Source organism: Poromitra crassiceps (assembly GCF_964638095.1).
Source record: "Poromitra crassiceps genome assembly, chromosome: 12".
Taxonomy (NCBI): domain Eukaryota; kingdom Metazoa; phylum Chordata; class Actinopteri; order Beryciformes; family Melamphaidae; genus Poromitra; species Poromitra crassiceps.
The window spans coordinates 22,051,773-22,076,254 of NC_139632.1; the positions used below are offsets into that span (position 1 = coordinate 22,051,773).

The 24,482-nt window shown below is 47.0% G+C and overlaps 1 protein-coding gene across 1 annotated transcript in view; it reads left to right on the forward strand.

Annotated features, from left to right (window-relative positions):
- The window catches only part of scfd2 (sec1 family domain containing 2), a 118,421-nt gene that overhangs the window by 3,718 nt on the left and 90,221 nt on the right, over positions 1 to 24,482 (forward strand). The window contains exons 3-4 of the mRNA XM_083648394.1: positions 8,695 to 8,822; positions 15,724 to 15,899. Coding sequence (XP_083504520.1) covers positions 8,695 to 8,822; positions 15,724 to 15,899 — 304 coding nt within the window. The remainder of the gene's footprint in view (positions 1 to 8,694; positions 8,823 to 15,723; positions 15,900 to 24,482) is intronic.

The following is a 24,482-nucleotide window of genomic DNA, read 5'->3' on the forward strand; positions in this document are numbered from 1 at the left end:
TGTTTAGACAGTGTGTACTGTAGCAGATAATGTGAGCACAGCAGGGGCAGGTTGCACCGACCCGCGGATGAATGCCTCAGTCTGGGGCATGTCAACCACATACCGACAAAAGCTACTCAACTGGCTCTGTAGACATCACTCAACTGGCTCTGTATATATATCACTCAACTCACTCTGTATACATCACTCAACTGAGTTATCTGGATGTGGATGTGGCGCTTCATATGTGACGTCTACTGTCTGCCACAGCAACAAGCTCATCACATTGCCTAAGTGGATACCGTTTTGGGTTAAAGGTCGAGTGAGTAGGGGGTGGGGGGGCGCTTAGGGTGTTTGGAGGTTGAGGTAACAGCAGTGTTCTCTGCAATCGCTCTTTATGATCCGTTCACCAGAGGTGCCCAGAGCCATCGTAGCCAAGCACCTTATCTCAGAACATCCAGATTATTGGTTCAGCTGTTGTATACATGTTCTAGTGGTTGCCCGCCGCCCGGACACACGCGCACGCACGCACACGCACACACACACACACACACACACACACACACACACACACACACACACACACACACACACACACACACACACTGGCTGAGGTGTGTAGTTGAAGGTACACACCTCCTGTGTTTGTAGGGGGTCAGCGTCTGATCTGGGACAGCAGGATCAGCAGGAGTGTTATTGCCTGTGCTATCTCTGAGCAGATGACCCAGTTGACTCTTATCACAGATGTTTGGGAGAGTGAAGTGCTGCTGAGACGCAGCAGGAAAAGCACCTCCAGTCACCCTGCACTTGACTTTATTGCCTTCAAGTGTCTTTATGTCAATCTTTCTCATAATGTGCACACACCTGTGCTTGTGCATGTGTTTGACTGACCCTGTACTGCTTTCATTTCTGCATGAATTCTAATTCTACCATCAATCTAAAAGGGACAGTTTTCTATGATGTGATGCTGCAAAGCACTCGACCCTGCTCGCTGTGTGTGCTTTGATTGTCTGCATAATGAGTTCCCTTCCAAGCTGGATGTTTATACACCCGTGATTTGTCGGGTTATCTTTAGCCCTGCCCACCCTGTGTTTTGATTGGTTTTGTTGCGTAGACCGGCTCAAAACCTTTAAATATTAGGCGTGGGCTTAATTTGCACCTTTTGTATGGTATTACCCTCAGTAAGTCGAGGATATTTTTGTAGATTACTATGTCCAAAACATTCCATGGGTGGTTGTTGATTCTAGCTCTCCCACTTAGACCCCACACTTACTTTGCAATTACTGTCGTATTGTCTTTCATAACCTGGTGAGAGACTTTCACTCTGAGCTTCTAATCATGCCAGAGGGAGAGAAAGTGTCTCCCTACAGTCTGTGGAGTGTGCCCTGCGCACACATGGCATGCTTTGCCTTTGCAGGGTTTTCTGTTACACCGCACTGTAGTACTATGGCTGTCTTTTTTCAACCATGAGATAGGGCACGGTTTATATAGGCTGATGTTGAGTGAGAATGTCAGTGGAAGGGTTCTGCTGTGTGCCTGCGTATGTGTCTGTGGTCTGGTACCTTCCAGCACCAGTCTGTGCAATTCGCTGTGCTCGGCTGTACGGCTCTTTGATCCCGAGGAGGACATGCGAACCCCGTCGGCAGAGAGGCCACTGAGTTTCCCTCCGTCTCAGACTCAACCCTGCCTGCACACACCCCCGTCCACCGGCCGCCATGGCCCTGTGGTGTGGTGGGAGTGTGTGTGTGTGTGCCTGTGGGCAGCAGCCAGCGCGGGTGGGCCAAGGTGCTCTGGGTCTGCCCCAGGAGCTGGCGAGCTCCAGCCAGGCATAGAGGAACTGACCGCACCCTGCCATGAGAAAACACTGCGAGTCTGCCACCTCCTCCGTAGATCCTGCATGCCTACCGCCAGGAAACAGGGAAAACACCTATTTTTGTAGCAGCTGGGAAAAATGAGCGCGAATCAAAAAGGGAGGAAAAAAAAGTCTTGCTTCGGTTCAGGCTGCATGGGAAAAGTCACAAGGAAAAGAAGAGCAGAGATAGTCTGCAGAGGGCAGCGCCAATGACAGACAGGCTAAGGACAAGCTAACCCTGTTTTTACCCCACCGACAATGAAGAGGGTGCTTGAGAACGAGCCGCAGCCATTCTATGGTGGTTTCATAGGCTAGAGATTGTTGTGCCATACGTACTATACTTAGACTGTCAAATGCCGGGGTAAAGAGGTTCATGTTATTATGAACAATGGTACAAACAGTCGCCTGAAGATTAAGTTGAGTCCTTCAAATTACATGTAAGCAATGCGTCTCCTCCTCTTGGGTCATCATGGCTTCTAGTGTGGGTTTCCCATAAAGGCCTGCTTATGCTGTATGTTTTGAGGATTAGAACGTTTATTTTGCCAGGGACACAAGCAGTGCTGAACAGCGGTGGTATGCAGGATATTGATATTGGCCAACCACTGGTTTCCTCACCCTGTATCTGTATCTGGATGAAAACTGAATTCCTAGCTGGTTTCCAATACCCCACTATAGACGTGGTGTGGGACCCACAGCTGATGATAGGTGTTAGTCAGTGGTAAAATAACAAGCCATGCTAATAATAATAATAATAATCCCTTTCTGAAATGAGTGCATTGGTCTTAAAAGAGGATATGGCTTGCTAAGGAGTGTCTCTTCTGCTGATCTAACTAAGGCTGCATTTTGGTGTGTAGGGAAATGAGAGTTCAGAAATATATGCTGCATTCTGTGTGTCTGTGCCTCTGTGTGTGTGTGTGTGTGTGTGTGTGTGTGTGTGTGTGTGTGTGTGTGTGTGTGTGTGTGTGTGTGTGTGTGTGTGTGCGTGCGCATGCGCATGCGTGTGTTGCACCCTGGTTGCACCACACATGCAGACAGTGCAGGATAAGTCTCTTGAATCAAACTTTGCATTTGAAAACACGAATGTGCACTCGCCGTAGCTTAGCCTAATAGCTTTTGTACACCAAGTCCTTATTTTCATCCGAAATTGACGCACGAAAAAGAAGAAGAATGCGATCTCATTTGTGTCAGTCATCATTGACACACCAAGTCCGACAATTACGTCCGTCATTTAAGTTTTCAGATGAGGTTCCATTTTCTGCGTTTTTCGCATCAGTCAATAGCTTTTTGCGAGCTGGGACCCGTCTGTGTTTCCAGATGACGGATTAAAAAACACGCATACGAAAACAATCGGACTGTGTGTGCAAAGACCTTAAGTGTGTCCAAATTTGATCCTGCAGTTTTTTATGATTGTAATAGAGAGCAATAATTTGGAAGCCATCAGTTACTCATCACTCTGACCAAACATACCTCTCCCCAGAAATATTGTCAATATAGGCTAAGCCCTAAGCGCGTTTCAAAGTTTTAGTGGTAAATGATATGATGCAGGAATATTTCCATACCCACCCTGGTGTTTAGTAAATTGTCACCCTGAAGGATACATTGTGTCCTCTGGACCTTCTCCGATGCTGTAGCCAGTAATGACCTTCATCTACAATAGGCTGTTTCTGCCACGCACTGATTCTCCCTCCTCTTCCAGTATCGAGGGCATTTCAGTGTGAGACGCACGGTACATCCCAGACATCCATCAAGTTGATTACTTACACCTGAATTGCTCGCACTCCCTGTTCCATCAATGTCTTTTCAAGACTGAGATAGCATAACCTTTGCTGTCTTTTCTGCCTTCTTAAAAGCATCATGTTCCACTCTGTCATTAGATGTTCTCTTCAAAACACACTTTCTACTTGGACACGATTGCATATGATATTTTGTTGGCGGGGGGGGGGGGTCTTTTATCCTCTGGCACATCCCCTTCAAAGAGCTCATGTTGCCAGTTTCCATTTGAAGTGTTAAACCAGGCAGGCAATACACATGGAGGAGAGCAAAGAGACGTCCACCGACGTCTCCCAAATGTGACCATCTTCTACAACATCTCCTCTCCTCCCTTCCTGCAGCTGCATGTCTCCGTGCATTCTCCATGCTGCGTAAATCTGCCGGGTCATTTGTCCCTCTTGCCAGGACACGCAGACACAGCAAGGTCACGTCTGCTTTGGGTCCGGCCCTCTCTCTCCCTCTCATGTCCTCTCTCTCCCTCTCATGTCCTGTCCTGCGGTACGTTGGGGATGTTTACAGGAAACCGACAGTGTTTTTCACCCCCATTAAACACACTCTACAACTAACACGCTCCCTGAGGAATGTGGCTGACTCCAAGCAGTCTCGTTAGGTTTGTGGGTCTGTGGCATGTAGGAGCCATCATCTGAATCATCTGCATTAATGGGGAATAGATTAGAGTCTGGTCCTGGAGTCTGTCGATATGAAGCTATCTTCTTGATCACATCAGGGACAAACGCATGTCCGCCAGAGAGTAATGTAACGTACTGACAAACTCCCAAGAAAGGCTGTCCAATAATTACTATGATCTTTAATCTAGAATATGACTCACTTCTGAATCATGGCATGAATGTTGATTTCTGGGGCGCACGCCTCCTCCCTTGAGTGTGAATAAATAAGCGCAGAAATAAATTATGTTAGTTTGACCAAAAATGATGAGGGGGCCACAGGATGATGAGGGGGCCACAGGATGAGGGCTTAAGTGAAGGAATCCTGAGTCAGAACCATCAGGCCCATTCTTCTCTGCTGCCTCACACACTTCCAGGAATAACACCCCCCCTCCTCACTCCCAGTCTCCCACCCCCCACAGTTATTAACCAATGGGAGAGGGTCGGAGGTATTTCGGCAGTCTTAACGGGTGGGTAGTGGGTACGTGTTCATTCTCTCACAAGTGCGGACATCTTTCTTCATGCTGAAGCATTTGATGCTTAACTAGCTTTTAATGGCATAACTCTCATTACACATCTGGCGGGAATTTAGCAGGGGCACATAAGCACACACGCCCACGCTCACAAAAACATCCCCACGCAGCCTGTCCAAGCAAGCCAGAGAGGGCATTCACTATACTATACTATACGCTCCACTACAAGTCAAGTGCAAGAGTGCCCCCTTCAGTCTCTAGATGAGCAGCCACACGGGAGTCTGCACACACAAGCATGCAGATGGCCAAACGCGCGCGCCCCCCCATAGTCCCAGCCCCCCCACAGTCCCAGCCCCCCCCCCCCCCCCGCCACCCCATAGTAGAGTAGTTACTCAACAAGGCTCCTGGCTGGTTATGGAGCCTGTCTCACACCCTGCCAGTATAAACCTCACCCCTCACCCCTCAGCACAGCTCCAACCCCCGCCTCCGTCTGACCAAATGGCCCAGAGAAAGCATCAGGGGAGAGGGCCAGAGGGGGGGCCGCGCGGGCAAGGGGCCAAATTAGAACCATATTTCACCCGCACTCTACCAAGGCCCTCCATCTTCCTGGAATACGTACATACGGATGTACAGGCTTATGGGCTTGTGCAGACATATACACACATACCCGTACGTACACAGATACACACACTCATATACACATACAGATGTACACAGATACACACACTCATATACACATACAGATGTACACAGATACACACACTCATATACACTTACAGATGTACACGGATACACACACTCATATACTCATGCAGATGTACGTACACAGATATACACATTCATATACACATACAGATGTACACGGATACACACACTCATATACACATAACCCGTGTGTACACAGATACACACACACACTCATATACACATTATGCAGATGTACACAGATACACCCACTCATATGCACATATGTACACAGATACACACACATATACACATACCCATACATACACAGATATACACACACTCTTATACACATACCCGTACGTACACAGATACACACATGTAGATGTACGTACACAGATACACACACTCATATACACATGCAGATGTACGTACACAGCTACACACATGCAGATGTACGTACACAGATACACACACTCATATACACATGCAGATGTACGTACACAGATACACACACTCATATACACATGCAGATGTACGTACACAGATACACACACTCAGTAGACATTTGAGCCTGTGCACACTGACAGCGTTGCTCATACACACATATGGCCTGGTCAAGTCACACTATTGGAATTTGAACCCTGTCAACTATGTGTGTATCATTACAGACTCACTGCTCTATCGTATTGCAAAATCCATGTGGGGTAACTTCCTGAAAGAAGATTTTCCATAACTGACACTGTCATAGCTTTTGCCCAGTTGTTGCACTCCAATAGTTTCCTATACACATTTTAATCACAAATTAAACAAATAAATCACCTGGAAGTGTAGCTTATAAATGTAAACATTTGTATGATTTTGAAATTTAAATTCTAAGGACTCGTACCATTTTTCGTGGACCAGTCCTTAGATGAGTCAATTGTCCTGGGCCGAGTTGTGTTTGCTGGTCTTTGTGTCTAGTTCTAGTGAGATGTCTTTGTGTCTGGTTGTAGTGAGTTGTGTTTGTTGGTCTTTGTGTCTGGTTCTAGTGAGTTGTGTTTGCTGGTCTTTGTGTCTGGTTCTAGTGGGTCATGTTTGTTGGTCTTTGTGTCTGGTTCTAGTGAGTCATGTTTGTTGGTCTTTGTGTCTGGTTCTAGTGAGTCATGTTTGCTGGTCTTTGTGTCTGGTTCTAGTGAGTTGTGTTTGCTGGTCTTTGTGTCTGGTTCTAGTGAGTCATGTTTGCTGGTCTTTGTGTCTGGTTCTAGTGAGATGTCTTTGTGTCTGGTTCTAGTGAGATGTCTTTGTGTCTGGTTCTAGTGAGATGTCTTTGTGTCTGGTTCTAGTGAGATGTCTTTGTGTCTGGTTCTAGTGAGATGTGTTTGCTGGTCTTTGTGTCTGGTTCTAGTGAGATGTGTTTGCTGGTCTTTGTGTCTGGTTCTAGTGAGATGTGTTTGCTGGTCTTTGTGTCTGGTTCTAGTGAGATGTCTTTGTGTCTGGTTCTAGTGAGCTGTCTTTGTGTCTGGTTCTAGTGAGATGTCTTTGTGTCTGGTTCTAGTGAGATGTGTTTGCTGGTCTTTGTGTCTGGTTCTAGTAAGATGTGTTTGCTGGTCTTTGTGTCTGGTTCTAGTGAGATGTCTTTGTGTCTGGTTCTAGTGAGATGTCTTTGTGTCTGGTTGTAGTGAGTTGTGTTTGCTGGTCTTTGTGTCTGGTTCTAGTAAGATGTGTTTGCTGGTCTTTGTGTCTGGTTCTAGTGAGATGTCTTTGTGTCTGGTTCTAGTGAGATGTCTTTGTGTCTGGTTCTAGTGAGATGTCTTTGTGTCTGGTTCTAGTGAGATGTCTTTGTGTCTGGTTGTAGTGAGTTGTGTTTGCTGGTCTTTGTGTCTGGTTCTAGTGAGTCATGTTTGCTAGTCTTTGTGTCTGGTTCTAGTGAGTCATGTTTGCTGGTCTCTGTGTCTGGTTCTAGTGAGTCGTGTTTGCTGGTCTTTGTGTCTGGTTCTAGTGAGTCGTGTTTGCTGGTCTTTGTGTCTGGTTCTAGTAAGATGTGTTTGCTGGTCTTTGTGTCTGGTTCTAGTGAGTCGTGTTTGCTGGTCTTTGTGTCTGGTTCTAGTGAGTCGTGTTTGCTGGTCTTTGTGTCTCGTTCTAGTGTGAAGATGGCGGGCGTCCCAATGTGAGCCCCTCTCCTCTCCATCCAGCCCAGGCCCAAGGTCTGGAACAGATTACATCTGATATTAAACACATGGCAGCAGTTAGAACGAGAGGGAGAGCGAGAGAGAGAGAGAGAGAGAAAAAGGCTAGAGGAGTAAGAAAAGAAAAACAGAGTGGATTTGTCAACGAGCCCCCTCCTCCCTTCCCTCCTCCCTTCCCTCCCCCCTCCTCCCTTCCCTCCCCCCTCCTCCCTTCCCTCCTCCCTTCCCTCCCCCCTCCTCCCTTCCCTCCCCCCTCTTCTGCTCTCTGTCTTTTGCCCCCTTTTCGTTCTTTGTCTCTTTTTCTCCTCAGATGCTGCTCCATCCAGAGAGTACAGTGTGGAGGAGACCAGGAGTTTGTCAGTCTGCATGTCAGTCTGGCGGTCCGATGCGCAGACAGAGCTTTTGATACTGCGTTATCCAAACATCAAAGCGTTAACAGGGCGAGATGTCTGCGAGATGGAGGGAGACGGTGATATGAAATATGATCGCTGTTTGAGTTCAGATGCAGAGGCCTTTTTTATAAGACAGCGTGTCACTCTGTGTGAGCCTAACAAGGTCGAAGCGCCTCAGAGATGCTCTTTGATTCTTTGTGGGGAAAGGCTTTGAGCTGATTTCACTGCTCACGGCAGATGGCTGTTAGTCTTAGACACACGCCCCGTGCTCGTCTCCCATAGAGATGTGGATCAGTATGTTTCATAACCCAGTCCTAGTGGATAACGAGGAGAAAGCCAAACACTGATCAGTCCAGAGGAATGTTGACAGCGTTTAAGGTAGATTGAGCAAATGCCTGATGTTCCCCCTCGCTAATTTCTGCTTTTTCCTGTGAGGAGTCCCACAGGGGAGGTGACCCTCCCTGCCCAGCAGAGCCCCTGCCCCCTGAGGCGCACTCAATCACGTCCATGTTATCCTTTTGCGTTTAGACTCAGGGCACACACACACACACACACACACACTGAACAAACACTAACAACAAGAATGACAACAGTCGCTTTGCTTGCTTGTACTACAAGTCACCATACTACAAATACTACAGTGTCCCCCCCCCCCCCCCCTCCTCCTTGAGACCTGACCTGAGGGACCTTCTCAATCACTCTGCCCACCAGGTCGTCCACAGCCCGCTCACTGTGGGAGGCCATGCTGACCAGTAAGCAGAAGGAGGGGGTGATGGAGGTTCGCAGGCAACTGGTGGAAGCGGCCAGCAAGGAGAACCTGCCAATCAAGATGAGCATGGGTAAGAGAGCCGCCCATGGAACCTGCTTTTTATCCAAACTCTTACATACACAATGTACACGTGTGGCTTACCTCCCACCATCAGAGAAAGCACAGACTCCTGCAAAACACAGAGGACATGAAAGAGTAGACATGAAGAACGGACACACACTGATGAATAATCACATCAAGTTACTATCATAATGATATAAACGGAATCCGAGTTATATTTAGAGACGATTGTGTTAGAAGAATAGTGTGTTGCTGCGCTAGTGTTGTAGTGAAGAGCCATAGCGCCTCCTACTGAAACCCATCATCTGTGCCTTGCTGTGTATTTGCCCATGTGGCCACAAAGGAAATGTGAACCACATGTTGGCTCTCTGACACACACACACTCTCTCTCTCTCTCACACACACACACACACACACACACACGCACGCACGCACGCACACGCACACACACACACACACACACACACACACACACACACACACACTCTCTCTCTCTCTCTCACACACATACACACACACACACACACACACACACACACACACAGCTATTGAAAGCTTTTTTGTTTGTTAATGAAGCAAAGGGGGCTTAAGCGAAGGATAAAAATGTGTTGGCACGCAGAGATGAAGACCTGCGTGCACAAGCATACAGTACAGTCATACACCTTCACCTTTACAGTCAGTACCTTCTGACTCATATCGCTCTAATCTGGATGACTGATATGTTGTTTATACTACACACACACACACACACACACACACGCACACACGCACGCACGCACCCCCACACACACACACACACACACACACACACACTCTCTGAGCTAATATGCAGGTTAGCATCTGGCAGGAGGGGAGGTGCATAGGGCGGGGCCGTGTGGTCCCTTAGCTCCTATAATCTTAGAGGTAAGGAAGGTCTTGTCTCTCGTAACAAGCAGGTTGTAATATGTCTGTGGGGGTCCCACACACACACACACTCACACACACACACACACACACACACACACACACTCTGTCAGGCGTCTGCGCGCGCACACATACGCTCGCATGGTGGTTTCCTTTCACACATCTGTGTCAAAGAGCAGTGCTTCACTCCTTTTCCTGGGTGGCTGCTCTTCTGTGGATCTCTTTAGTTTAGGCAAATGCACACAACCTCAACAAGAGGTAGAGCTGGTGAGAGACAGAGAGACAGAGATGAGGGAGAAGAGGTAGAGCTGGTGAGAGAGAGAGAGATGAGGGAGATGAGGGAGAAGAGGTAGAGCTGGTGAGAGACAGAGAGAGAGAGATGAGGGAGAAGAGGTAGAGCTGGTGAGAGAGAGAGAGATGAGGGAGAAGAGGTAGAGCTGGTGAGAGAGAGAGAGATGAGGGAGAAGAGGTAGAGCTGGTGAGAGAGAGAGAGATGAGGGAGAAGGATACAGAGTAATAGTCTGGTAAAAAACCATCGTGATCACGTGATTTACTGTCTACGTATCAGTCTGGACTCCGAGCCATCCACATCGAATTCAGTGGGTGGGAGTTCTTCCCATGACAGATATCTCCTTCAGCCAATCAGCATTGCCAAATCCACTCGAAAGAACGGCAAAAGCGTCTTTTCTGCTAACTCCTGTTCTCGTTTTAATTGTCGTCAATAGAGTCTATTTGTGCAGTACCTGCACTTATGGCTGTGTTTACATCGTGGCCGCCATACTGTTTTGCCAGCGGCGTTACATTGTCACCTACGAGGCAGGTCCCTGATTGGCCCGTGCACTTTGTGATCACGTGATCAGGATGGTTTACCAGGCTGACAGAGAGTAAGAGGACAAAGCAGATTGGGGGAGAGAGAGAGAGTCAAAGGGAGAAAGTGTGAAGCAGGTATAGCAGCAAGCTGTTTCTGCCTGCTGACTGACAGCCTGTTGACTTAGTGTCCCTGCCGCAGGAGAGAGAAAGAGAAAAGGAGGGAGAGAGGAGGCACTGCCAAACGCCTCACACAGACACACACACTGGACCTTTATACCCCGCTGGCACAGGACCAATCCCCCCCGGTCGCCCTCAGAGCGCCCACCCCCACCCCCACCCCCACCCCCCGCACAGTTCCCACCCCTCCACCAGCCCAGTGCCCCATCCATCATGCTCCGCTAATATCATACGAAGCTAAACCCAAGCTTACAATTAATACCTATCTCTCCTCTCAGCGCCCACTCACTCTCAAGTAAAGTACACTTTTCCACTCGTATCATAACGAATAATCGCTCTCATAGGGTTATGCAGATCACGAGGGGGAGGGGGGGGGGGGGGTCAATATATTGCAGGGCTTACACTTTCACATATAGCCTGATCCAACTGGCTTCCTTTCATCTCCAGAGGATAAGATCATCCAGAGAGAGAGAGAGAAAGAAAATAATCCATTTCTCAGAGCCTGAGTACTTACCCGTCAGGTTCCCCATAGCACAATAGGATGATGAAATTCCCTGTGTGTGTGTGTGTGTGTGTGTGTGTGTGTGTGTGTGTGTGTGTGTGTGTGTGTGTGTGTGTGTGTGTGTGTGTGTGTGTGTGTGTGTGTGTGTGTGTGTGCGTGCGTGCGTGCGTGCGTGCGTGTGTGCGTGCGTGCGAGACCAGTGTTTTTTAGGGGGTGTTTTAACTCTTAGCAGGGAATTATTTGGACAGCTTTGGTTTCAGCACCAGTAAACGTGTGTTTGTCTGCCCACATCTGGCCGTGTGTGTGAGAATAATGTGTGTGTGTTTCACACAGATATATTGTACGTGTGTATTGTATGTGTAATATGTGTCCATACTGCAGTGGAAGTGAGATGTGTTGACATGGGTCATTCCCTCTGTGCTTTCTGGCCTTTTAATAAAACAGAGATTTCAAGAGGGAGGGGGGGGGTGGAAAAGTATATTATCACAATTCACTTTTCAGTATATTTTTTAAATTAGAAAATGTCCTAAAATTTTCTTGAAACCCCTTGAATTTAATCTAATTGTTGTTGTTGTTGTTGTTGTTGTTGTCATCATTGTCGTCATCGTTGTTGTCGTCGTTTGAGTAGAATTATCTCAGCTTTGCACTGCAAGCAAATTCAATTAAAATTGAAACATAAATCATGATATATTGCAATTTATTTTTACATATCATGCACACAATAATCTGATAAATGGGAATAACCAGGTAATGGAAATAATCTGATTGACGTGTTTACACGCACCTTAGTACAGTAAGTAGCGATAACGTGCCTCAAAGTGTGAGTGTGGACATTGAGATTGGGCCATGCACTGAATAAAACAGATGAGTCAGCAAAAAGATAGGTGTGTTTATTGGATTTCTCATAATCCCATAATGGCCTTTATCCGATGAAGCCTTATGGGACTATGCTGTTTACATGACCACTGGAATAATCTGCTAACTCCATAAACCAGATAATGACTCAGTATTAAACACATTATTCACTGGAACGGAATATAATTGTATGTTAATAATGTCAGTTTTTCTCAGGTAACTCAATTATCTAATCATGCATATACACACATTTGCACAAACACACACACACACACACACACGCACGCACACCTACAGTACACGCACACACGCGCGTAAAACGCAAACCGTTCAAAATACACACATGAACCGAAGAGAAAGCACAGGTTATAAATGACACACACTCAAAGAGGAAACATGAGCACAGGTTGTCTCTCGTTCTCATTTCCTTGTGTGACAAAGACACGAAACAGAGTCTGGACTTTGTGTCGGTGTGGCTGCACTGTTGTGTGTCCTCCTGTCCTCTCCTCTCTTTTACAGCAGAGTCCTGGAAGAGGCCTCCACGATGCCCCCATAAATAAAGCTTCCAGGACTTTCCTCCACTCGGAGCGCATAAATAACAGTGTCTGCGCCTTCCTGTGTTCCCCATACATGTAGAATTACTTATGAGTGTGTCCAGCTGCTGAGGCAGGCCAGTGCTCCGCTCCGTGCTGACATCACACATCACTTAGCCCCTGGGTCACCCCATGCACCTAGATTGCAAGTCATCTTCCCCGTCCAGTAACGGGTCTAAATCATGATTGGCCCTTGCCCTCATTGCATTGTTCAGGACGTTCATCATGGCTGCGCCTCAGTTGCCACTTCTCCACATCAGGCCGAAATGGGCAGCAGCTCAAAAATGTTTATAGCATGAGACGGAAAGTGTAATTTGTTTTATGGTTTTTCTGCAATAAATTTACCCCCGAAGAACGTTAAAGCGCTCAAAATGTCCCAAGTTCCTTTTACGTGCACTCATGCAGTGTCGGAGTGGTGCACTTTGGACACGCGACTCGTTCGATGTTAATAAACTTTGAATAAACAAGCGAACGGCGCTCTGTGCAGCTGCGAGGCGAACAGGCACTGCACTGTTATACCCTGAAAGTCACACAGGACAGAGAGCTGATAATTCCTATATTGTTTTCTTTTACTGATAACTTTTCCCCAATCTAGCCCTTTGAAAAGTAACAGAGCCTCCTGTTTGATTTTGACAGAGTAATAAACCAACTACAGACATAGTTCATGTCAAATGAATTGAATTGAATTCAAACAATATTACATGCAGACCTGATTTAAATTGGCAGAATAACATAATAGACATAATATTATTTCATAGTATTCTTGACACAGTGACATAGCAGCAGGTGTGAGTTTTTTGGAAATTTGTTGTTCAAACAGAACAAATGTAAATATTTCAATAATAATCTCTACCATTTCAAACACTAAATGGATGGTGTCGGTTGAAATGTGCTAAAAAAAAAATACAATTAGGCTTGCAACATATGATGTGCCCAGAGGATTAAATGAGTTGTTGTTCATTTAAAATCATAAACAGACAGGGAAAAGTCAAGTTATCAGATCTATACTCAGAAATGTACAAATGTAGCCTTCCCAGTAATGATTGCAGTGTAAAACACTACCGTAGTTTGAAACGAGAGCTCAATTAGACAGATCATCTCTCTCAGATTCTCTTTGCATCTGGCAGCAAGATGCCTCAGGAATCACACACAATTGTTTCGGGGGAAATGTACTGCCATAGATAAGGCTTTGCCAGGACTGTTTGATTGTATAATGGAGAACAGGTTGTTATGTAGCTTTCTTTTAGTCCCCTTTTCTCTTTTTCTCCATCTCTTGCATTTTTCCTCTCTTATTTCATGTGCTCTACCCTATAACTGTAAGGTCTGATTATGTTTTGGCCAACACTGGACCATTCTTGGTTGCCTATTCTAGGGTAAAATTATGTTTGGCACTTGCTTTGGACCTATTTCCTGGTTCTTCTGGGCTGAATTATATTTGGCACATCAAGCTTAGCGTGAACCTTGCTTACAGTGCCAGGCTTTTTACGGCTGGATCTGTTCACAATAAGGCTTTTCAGGATCCAGAATATTTCTGGACAGAAGTTTATTCCTCAATAATGCTTTAATTTCAACAAGAAACTTGATTCGCTTTTGTAGACACATTTTGCCCACGAGTGCCACACAGCACACAGACTCTTTTAGTTTGGGTTGAAAGGCGTCTTTCCCAACAGTCAGGCAGACTTGCAAAAGTCCTTTGCGCTGTCAAGTTTACTTATCAGTTTGCTTCTTCCTTAACTAGGTTAACGTTCCCAGGTTGATTTCTTCCAATATTCTCCCTGAAAACATTTCACATTTTACAATCCAGATTCAACAAAGTTGTTAGAAAGGAGTTGTCTTGACTCAAGTGCCATGCCACCATATTGTATTTAGTATTCTGGAGCTTTCTGATCCGTTTCTCCTTCTGCCTGTCTGTTTCTCCTCGAGTCATCTGTTTGGCCCCACTAAAGAAAACATTGGCCCTGTAGTCCAACAGGAAATACTCCCACATCTGGTGCTGGTTCAGAACATCAACATGAAGAAGTAGGCTTTATGGGGAGTTAATGTGTGCCCCTCTCTCCCCCAGCCCTCGGGTAGACACAGCCCCGCGTACCTCCAGGCCACCCTGCACACCCCCTTTGCCCCGCGCTCTCTTCCTGTGTCTCTGACGACTGTGAATCTTCCCGGGATGGGAGGCGGGGCCAGCAGAGAGTCCTGAACAGAGTGCGAGACGGCCAGCTTCTCTCTGCTGCCTCTGTAAATAATCTGAGAAAACCTCTGATTCACACGTATTAGTCACACTCAACACAGGCTCTCAGGGACTCTTATCACTGGTGCTGCCACGCTGCTACACGCACATGCCTGCTCAAACACACACACACACACACACACACACACACACACACACACTCTCTCTCTCTCTCAGACACTCAGTGGCATTCAGTCACACATATAAACATTTTGCTGAAAACTTTGACAGTAACACTCCATCTGAAGCTTGCACGTACTGTATGGATATTCCTTCCTGACTGGCGCTCTCAGTTCCAGATCCACTCTCTCTCTCTCTCACACACAGACACTTCTGCATGTCTCTCTGCTTTCTTCCAGCCTGTGGCGTTTGCTCATTAAGATAATATTATGGTCTGCTATGGTATCACTCACTCCCCTCTGCCCTACACTGAGTGTGTGATAGTTATTAAAGAGGTTGTTATGCTTGGGAATAGGGTGTCTATTTATTCTGTTTCCACACTGTGCTCTTCCCATCAGGATGAATAACTGTGTGAATCTGTGTGTGCGCGCGCACGTGTGTGTGTGTGTGTGTGTGTGTGTGTGTGAGTGAGTGAGTGAATCTGTCTGTGAGTGTGTGTGTGTGTGTGTGTGTGTGTGTGTGTGTGTTCCATCCTTGTTAGATTTGTATTGGTTAGTAATGAGTGGCCGTAAGACTCTGCTACAAAACACTATTAGGCGGAGCGTCAAAATGCAGTGGTGGAATGTGGAAGTGCTGTACTATACCCGGCAGTGATGAATGATTTTGTGACGGCTCCAGATTTCGCCCCCAGCTGATCACTGTATCTCCTTCCCTTCCCTGCTCCCAGGCCGTGTGACCCCCGAGCAGCTGTGCTCGTACACGCAGCTGTTCCGGAGCAGTTGGGGGGCGCTAGAGAGTCACTGTGGGGTTCTCCAGCTGGGCCTGGCCACAGCCCAGACCCTCCGCCACCCTGGCCTGCCCCGCTGGGACGCCTGCCTGGCCTTCGAGAGGCTGCTGCTGCAGGTACACACACGTCTCACGCAAAACACTTCTCCATATGTGTGTGTTCACTTACAGGCGATGAAAAGCTCTTCAAAAGGCTCCGTCCAAAATGGGAGAGCCACCATTTAGAGAATGTGATACTTCCAATGACAGAAAAGAATGCTGGCCTGAAAGTGAAGCTATTCACTTTTTTAAAAAACTCTTTACTTACACAATATTAACTTTTTAGATGATGCAATCAACTGTTTTTTTTTATATAACATGGAATGTTATTAAATGCATGAATGCTCCATTTGACTGAAAGCCCTAAATTATTTCACACCAATGGAAGTTTATGAGACGTCAGAGACACAAACCAGAGTTTTAGACAGAGAGGAAAAAACACAGCCTCCTCGAGCTCATAAACAAGGTCAGTTGTGTTTGTAGGGAAAACATTTGGATCCAGTAAACATTGCAAAAGAGAGGCAGATTTCCAGTACGCTGTTTTCCAGGCTGTCGGGTTCAGAGGAGGAAGAGGTCTGCTTTGCGGGGGCGGACAGAGGCGGATGTCCACGTGTGTCGGGCAGTGGCAGGGTCAGAGGGCACGCACGACCGAGAGAGAGAGAGAGGGAGGGAGGGAGAGAGACAGAGGGCACGCACGACCGAGAGAGAGAGGGAGGGAGAGAGACAGAGGGGATGAGAGAGAGAGAGAGAGGGAGGGAGAGAGACAGAGGGCACGCACGACCGAGAGAGAGAGAGAGAGAGGGAGGGAGGGAGAGAGAGAGACAGAGGGGATGAGAGAGAGAGAGGGAGGGAGGGAGAGAGACAGAGGGGATGAGAGAGAGAGAGAGATACAGTTTAAGAGTAAGTGAAAAGCCAGACCAGCTTCAGTCATCACCTGTTCTCCTCACACTTCAGGTCTTTAGCAGCCATCTGCAGATATTTTGGAAACTCTCACCCACTCGGAGCACAGAGCTGACAGGCGCCATGCTATAGTCTGTCTTAAGCTAACTAATACTAAAAGCAATAACCGTTTCCGCCTTCTCTTACCTTGCTATTTTCATGGAGTCTCTTGATACTCTGAAGCTGTAAAGTAAGCAGCAGGACAGCACAGTATTTAGGAACTCATTAAAGCAACGGAAAAACAAATCAAGCTCACCCCAGTGCCCCATGCCAAATTGGAATTTGAAAACAAGCTTGTAAACCTTGGTCCTTAGCTGGGGCCGTCGCTGGTTTATTAAAGAAAGGAAGATGATTCTAGGGCTTATAACTTCCAGTATCCATGTTCCTCCATGACTCCACTGTGACCTTCTCCCATCCCCATGGTTGTTTACTAGACCTGGATACTTGAGACCCAGCTCTTCTGTGTTTCGGTCTCATACCTGCCAGGCTCTTGAGGAGGGGGTCTGTACTCAGGTGGGATCATTGGGTATACCATCAAGTTGATGGTGACTATGTTAAAAACAGACAGTTGTTTTTGTTGTAGTTAGCCACAGCATAGTATATATAGCACTTGGCCTGTATTCAAAAATACATTCTTCAGAAATCAAATCTCACAGTGAAGCCTTGAGCCTCATGTGAGAGTCGGTGTTTGCAATCAAAACGGCCCCGGGTTTTATTGAGGTATTAAGTGACTGAAATGACTTGTGTGTGTCCTCTGTGCCCCCTGTGTTTATTTCATTTCCATGTGAGCTTTTTGCTCTGGCTCGAGAAGTTAATTGCATTAGAACATGCCGGGGATGAAATGCCTTTTAGCTGTGCCGGGCGGTTGGCCGGTGTTTACTCTGCCTGAGTGTGTGAGGGCTGCTGTGGGTCTGACCGGGCCGGGCAGAGCCGGCTGCACCGTGCTGCTGGACAGCGTGTGTTCTCTCTGTGGTGTCCCGCGACCCGGGGCCCGGGGCCTTGGAGTGGGCAGTGACTGTGTGGCAGCAAAGGGCCAGTGAGTTCAGGGCCTAACCTAGTTTATACATTTCCTTGTGATAATAAAGAGGGAAAAAAGGGAGCTTCTTGGATATTTAGGAGCACAATTTAATACAGAAGTAATGTACAAGTGTACTGAAAAAGTGTACCAACAATGTACATCTTCAATCAAAATAACACGGGCAACAAAACGCAACGTGTTTCAACCTCGCTCGTCTTCGTAAGGCTGTACTAGCTGGGTGGGGGCTGCCGCACCTGTATAAAAGAGCATACGTGGCAAGGGTGAGGTGACGTGGCACACGGAAGAAGGGTCTGACGCAGTGGTGACTGGTGACGTCAAAATATAGAATTACTGTACATATACTGGATACATGTGTGTGATACTGGATACATGTGTAACAAGTGAGCCTACTATGTACAAGGGACAGGCATGATATGTACAGTGTAATATGAGGGAATACATAATGCAACACTTTATAGATACGATACGATACAATATACTTTATTGTCAGTTCACACTGAAATTTGTCTTGCAAGACAGCGGCAGTCCCACGCACAAACACATGACAAAGAGAACAAAACCAAAAATCCAAAGATACATACACACATACAGCACACAGAGAGCACTGGTCACTGCTCCACTGACCCTCGGCCATGTTCTTGATTAAGCCTCAGGATCGACTGATGTATAAAGGACTTTCTTAGTCTGACCTTCTTGAAAGTTGGAATTAAGTATCTCCTGCCAGAGGGCAGGAGTTCTTCATATTCTTCATGTAACACATGATTAGTGTGTAGATACATACAACAATATACATTTCCTTATGCAAATCCCTCCACTACATCAAAATCCGCGGAATAGTTACTTGGTGAACTCGACAACGTTCCCTGAGCAGCAACGTAGTGTTTTGCCTGTGAGACAGCACTTCTGTATCCACCTTATTTTTTGAATGCCCCACTGTACAAATAATTGTGGGTGCAAGTTCCAGTTTAACGTGACTTATTGTTGCAGCTTGCCATTTCCTTTGTTATACTCTGGCTGCAGAGTATAACAAAGTTATAAATAATAGTCACGTTATAAACAACTAACCAACGCTGGGGGTCCGTATGGAAACAGTGTTACTCGAAATGGTTAAAAGTTAAATCAATTTGGTCATTTAGTGGTGTTTTACTGCCATGTAACATAGCTAGCTAGCCGCTAACATTAGCCACAGTAGGCTGCGCACTGCGCTCTTAAAGGGATATTTATCAACGATATTTCTGCCAAGCTGGACCTGATTAGTGATTTGCTCCGTTCGCCCAGACGGGTGTCAAGCTGTCAGCAACAAGGCTGGGAGGATCACACCGGAAGAAAAACGCATAGACATCATGGCCAAGGTGGATAGCATATACTCTTTCACAATAAAAGCCCTCCCGAGGATACTGTGCCACTAGTAATATTTAATGGTACACTTTGATTGTAAAGCAATATTCCTGTGTGGTTAAAGGAGCTGACAGGTGGCAGGTTAGGGAGACAGATGTGCTTATGGAAGCTGACACATTAGTTAGGCTGTGATATATTGCCTCGATGGAGGCCAGTGAGATGATTACCCCTCAGTAGCGTCTTATATTTGCTGGAGATGGCCAGATATCCAGTTGGCTGGCACTGCCACCCTGCCTGCATCTACCCCCCTGCTGTAAAGTATGCTCCGGGCCCTGGCCGTCTGGCATATGGCTGGGCCTGGGTCTGAATGGGTCAGATTGAGCAGGCTTGGGTCGGGTCCAGCCCGCAGTTACAGAATGTGTGTGCTAGATGTCTTCAGCGCTGGACAGGGCCTGGTGGTGTGGCCAAGGAGCAACTCAACAGACTCTCTCTTTCACCACTTCCCAGAACATCACAGGCAGGCACACTACGCTGCCTTCCCATCAACGGCCCAGCCAGAGCCTCTGCCCAACTCCACTAAACATGGACGACATCCCTCCCATAGAGAGCACACTTGATGCTTGGAGGAGTTACTCCATGTATTAGACAGACAGACTGAGGTCCAGACTAGATTTCTCTCTAAGGATCTAATTTTTAAGGCTAGAATTCTATTGTCTTTAATACCATGCAGTCTACTGCTGAGTAGAACGTGGTCTGTCATATCATTGAATATGGTAGTGACAGCAGAGCAGCGGAGGGGAGCTAGCCTCTCTCACCCCGGCCTGTTGCTCTGCTCTGCTGGGAGTACCCAGGGCCTGCTTCTGCAAACATCCCAGCTCCCAGTTATTACTGGTCAGACGCAAGCCTAACAGTAGGCCGTACAATATGTCCCCTCCTCCCATGGGCCTGCCTGACTCAGACTTTCTTTCCGTGTATGCTGCATGTTTGTGCTTTAGAATAACATATTTGTTAAATTGGAGCTATGAACCCAAACCCGGTGTCCCTTACATTCATTTAGTTGCGGTCGCGCCCCACAGCTGGAAAAATGTAAATACACTGGGAACTCATCATCTGGCCTTGTTGTTCAGCCTGCCTCCTTAAAAAAAATTGCAATTGACATAAATTAAATTTGTAATTACATGATTAATTCCCTTATATCCTAACATAAATATCCAAATGAGAGTCATTTTGAAAACTGCAACACCTACAGTACTGCAAGTGATCCTAGAAGGGACGCGGGTATGACCCTCAGTCTCAGAACCTGTCTTACCTTCCAACCCCACATCTTCAATAGTCCTACAGGTAACACTACAAACCGACCATACCTGCTGTTGTGTTATATTTAATTCTTCAAGCTGTGTCTCTCTCAGACTGATTGCTATATTTGACTGTACTCCATTTGATGTGCTTGTATGTATATGTGTACGGTATGTGTGTTGCGTTGTGTTGCGTTGTGTTGTGTTGTGTTGTGTTGTGTTGTGTTGTGTTGTGTTGTGTTGTGTTGTGTTGTGATGTGTTGCGTTGTGTTGTGTTGTGTTGTACACTGTTCACTGTATACCCAGGCTGGAGCCTGGTGGTGACCTAGATACTCCAGCTCAGCCCTCCAGTACAGTGTCTCTGTGCTGCCCTAGAGACTCAGTCATGACCCTTCACCTCTACCCCTTGACCCCTCCTGGACAGACGCAGACCTGTAGAGCCTCAAACTCACAGCTCTGCAGAATGTCGGTAGCCTGATAGCAAACGCTGTGTCATTTCTCGGTGATGTGAAGCCATATGAAGGCGAGCCGACCCTCAGAATACTTAACTAGCATTTCTACATGTAACATCTGGATTGTATCATTTGGTATGGCGACAGAGGGAAACATGTTGATATTGGTCCCATGTAACTTTCATCTTATCTGCGCTGCATGCCACAGACAGACAGGGGGCTCTAAGCCTGTAATTGGACTTTCCCCAGGGTATGGAGCCTGCCCCCACAGCCCAGACATCCCCCCTGTTCTCTGTCTCTGCTGCCCCCCTCCTCCTGCCCCCACAGGGGCTTCTGCTGCGTTCTGCTGGAGAGTGTAACAAATGAGTGTGAATGACTGCAAGGCGCTGGCCTGAGATGTGCAGCACCGCTGACCCCTCCAACTCCCCACCGTTTAATAGCCTTACATCTGGCTTGACCTGGACTGACCGTCTCCCCATCCATCCACTCCCCATACCACGTTCTCCCCTTATCCAGCTCCTGTGGATCTTCTCTGTAGCCTCCTCCGCCCTGGAGCAACAGTGGAAACACGGGGAATGATAAGCCTGGAGAAAACACACAGGGCCCCATTCTCAGTCACCTCCTCCCTGTCTCCTGACAAAGAGGTCTCTCTGTCTCTCTCACATCTTCCTCTGGCCAGCCCTTTCCCCCAAACTACACTTTAACCTGCCATCCCCTTTGAGCCATTTATGTCCAAACACTATATATGTTCAGGAAAAACTCCACCGATTTTTTTTATACAGATGGAAACACGAAATTTGCTGTGTAAACTGTCAAGACATGTGGCTACACATGACAAAATCATTTTTTTACTTTTTACTATTTATCATGCAGAGTCTGATAGCGGACTGAATTGTCAACTCGTTAGTCGTTACACTCCATTTCCATCTTCTAGGATGGAAGGTGGATTTCTTCTTACTTCTAGGATCCTCTCAGAAGCAGCCAAAACTCAACTGGGTGGAGTGGGCAGATCCAAGGTCTGGACCCAGGCAATATCGCCTTAATTGGTAAACAAGTTGACTTTCTTTAAAAAAATGTGGGGAAAAAGCTAATAAAAACCTCCATTTACCTTCCATTCATTTTACTGCTTTAAAACTTGCACTGTGGCCTCATACTTTGACCAATTTGAAAACTTTCAGTGGATTTGTGCTTCGCTCAGCTAAGCTACTAATTTTCCTGTATAGGAAATTATAAGCTTCCACAAGGACATTAATGAGTTAAACATGTTGTGTTTACCATGTGTTTGTTTAGCCATGTCACGATGATCTCTAAACACACACATGCACGTACAAAACATATACTCCTCTCTGCTCCAGTCATATCCACATATTTTGAAGAATAACAAGCCATGTAACAGTAGAGAAAAATGGCAAGCTGAGAAAAGTTTATCAGAAGAGTGACTTATTTACCTATCTCTTCCTTCCTGTGTTTAGTTGGGAAGGATTATAGCGGGGATAGCAGAGTCATGATGGAGTTCACTCCCAGGAAGACCCAGGAATAGCCCCCCATCTCCCGCCCTCCTCCCCCCCCCCCCCAGCACCCTGAGACGGCTGTGTTTACATTGGTCCGTGCAGCGCGGGCCTAATGTACTATCTGTTTAATAGGCAGAGAGAGGCCTGTTTATAGTGAGGGACCTTTTTAACAGAGGTGATGGGCTGGTAGGCCAGGGGGCAACACCAACTCATCTCACTTCCTGTTATCATTACCTCTCGCCTCTCAGACAGATAGGTGCTCGGCTCGCCGTGCATCCAGCTTTACTCATCCTTAATCGACTTGGCATCCTGGCCGCGATGCTGCTCAATCTGTCTGTCCTGCAAAACACCCAACGCAAGAGGAGCCGACTCAATCTGTCTGCCCTGCAAAACACCCAACACAAGAGGAGCCGACTCAATCTGTCTGCCCTGCAAAACACCCAACGCAAGAGGAGCCGACTCAATCTGTCTGCCCTGCAAAACACCCAACACAAGAGGAGCCGACTCAATCTGTCTGCCCTGCAAAACACCCAACACAAGAGGAGCCGACTCAATCTGTCTGCCCTGCAAAACACCCAACACAAGAGGAGCCAATGGAGTTGTTTCATATTCAACTGCATTGGCTCCACGGCTCCATTTCTCAGCTCAATAGTCATTTGCATGTGCCGCATTTTAAATGTTCTGCTAAGCATCTTTCCCCCCAATCTATATCTCAGACCACTGAACTGAAACTGTATAGGAATTGCTTTGGTGTTAATGGCCATAGAGTTATAGAGCTACTCTGAATGTTAAGGCTGAGGGAGTAAGATGGGCTCCTAAGTGTTTAACACTCCCAACACTTTCTCTTCATTTAAGAGGTTCTTTTCTTTTGCAACGGTCCTATATCGAGTCAGAGTTTCGTTCACCACGCCCGTGCATTTGTGGCACATTTTTGTACTGGTCTCTATTGTTTACTGTGGCTGTTTGACTGCCGAGTCAGAAGCCTTCACGTCAGGAGGATTTTTCTTCATGTGGCCTGGTTTTTTTTCTGTGTTTGCAGGATTTAGGCGCAACATTTTTGACAGCCACGACAGAACGAAGCTTGTTTTTCTCACACTTGGAGTACAATGTCTGATCTTTCCCAGGTGCAGAAAGCTGACATCCATGCTGCTCTCTCCAGTCCACTTAAGTGCACTTTTGGTACTTCAGCACGATGTTGTGCTGAGCTGCAGGGCCATCTTCCAGGGTTTGGCTGAGGTGGTGCAGGGAACATGATCAGAGGGGCTCTTGGAGCTCCCTATAACACTCTCTAGCTCTGGTGAATCAGGTCAGTGTGGTCTGCTGAGCTGGCCTCCTGGCGTCAGACTTCATTCTGAGCGTGCTCCAGCAGGACACCACAGACTGGGGAAAATCCCCCCACAGTGCCCAGCATTCACCCTTGGATTGTAACAAGGAAGGTCCTAGAAAAAGCTGACCGTTAGGGGTGGTGGAGGGGGGAGGGTTGGGGCGCAGGAGACCGAACAGTGACCCAGTGTCCCAGACAGAGCAGGCCACCGAACCAGCTTCACATCTTCCTGACTCTCACCATGGCATCTACACACAGCCCGTTTCATCACTTCTGTTTTAATAGCCAGTCACCAGTCGCTAGTCGCTTTTTGTTTTCTGTGATGGTTGGTGTGTGTGTGTGTGTGAGTGAGCGTGTGCGTGTGCGTGTGTGTGTGTGTGTGTGTGTGTGTGTGTGCGCGTGCGTGCGTGCATGTGTGTCAATCCCATATCCATTAAGGGGTGCGTGTGCATGCACTCGCACCCTTTAATTTGCTCCTGCTGGTAACAGTGTCTGAGCTTCCTGTTGTGTCACACACACACACACACACACACACATACACACACACACACACACACACACACACACACACACACACACACACACACACACACACACACACACACACACAGGCTCTCTGTTCCATGCAGAAAAGCTCCACCTCAGGACAGATGATCTATCAGGTCATTTGTCACTACCTGCTGAGCACAGGCCAGGGGAGGTCACAGGCCACAGGCCATGTGTGTGTGTGTGTGTGTGTGTGTGTATGTGTGTCTTTGTGTCT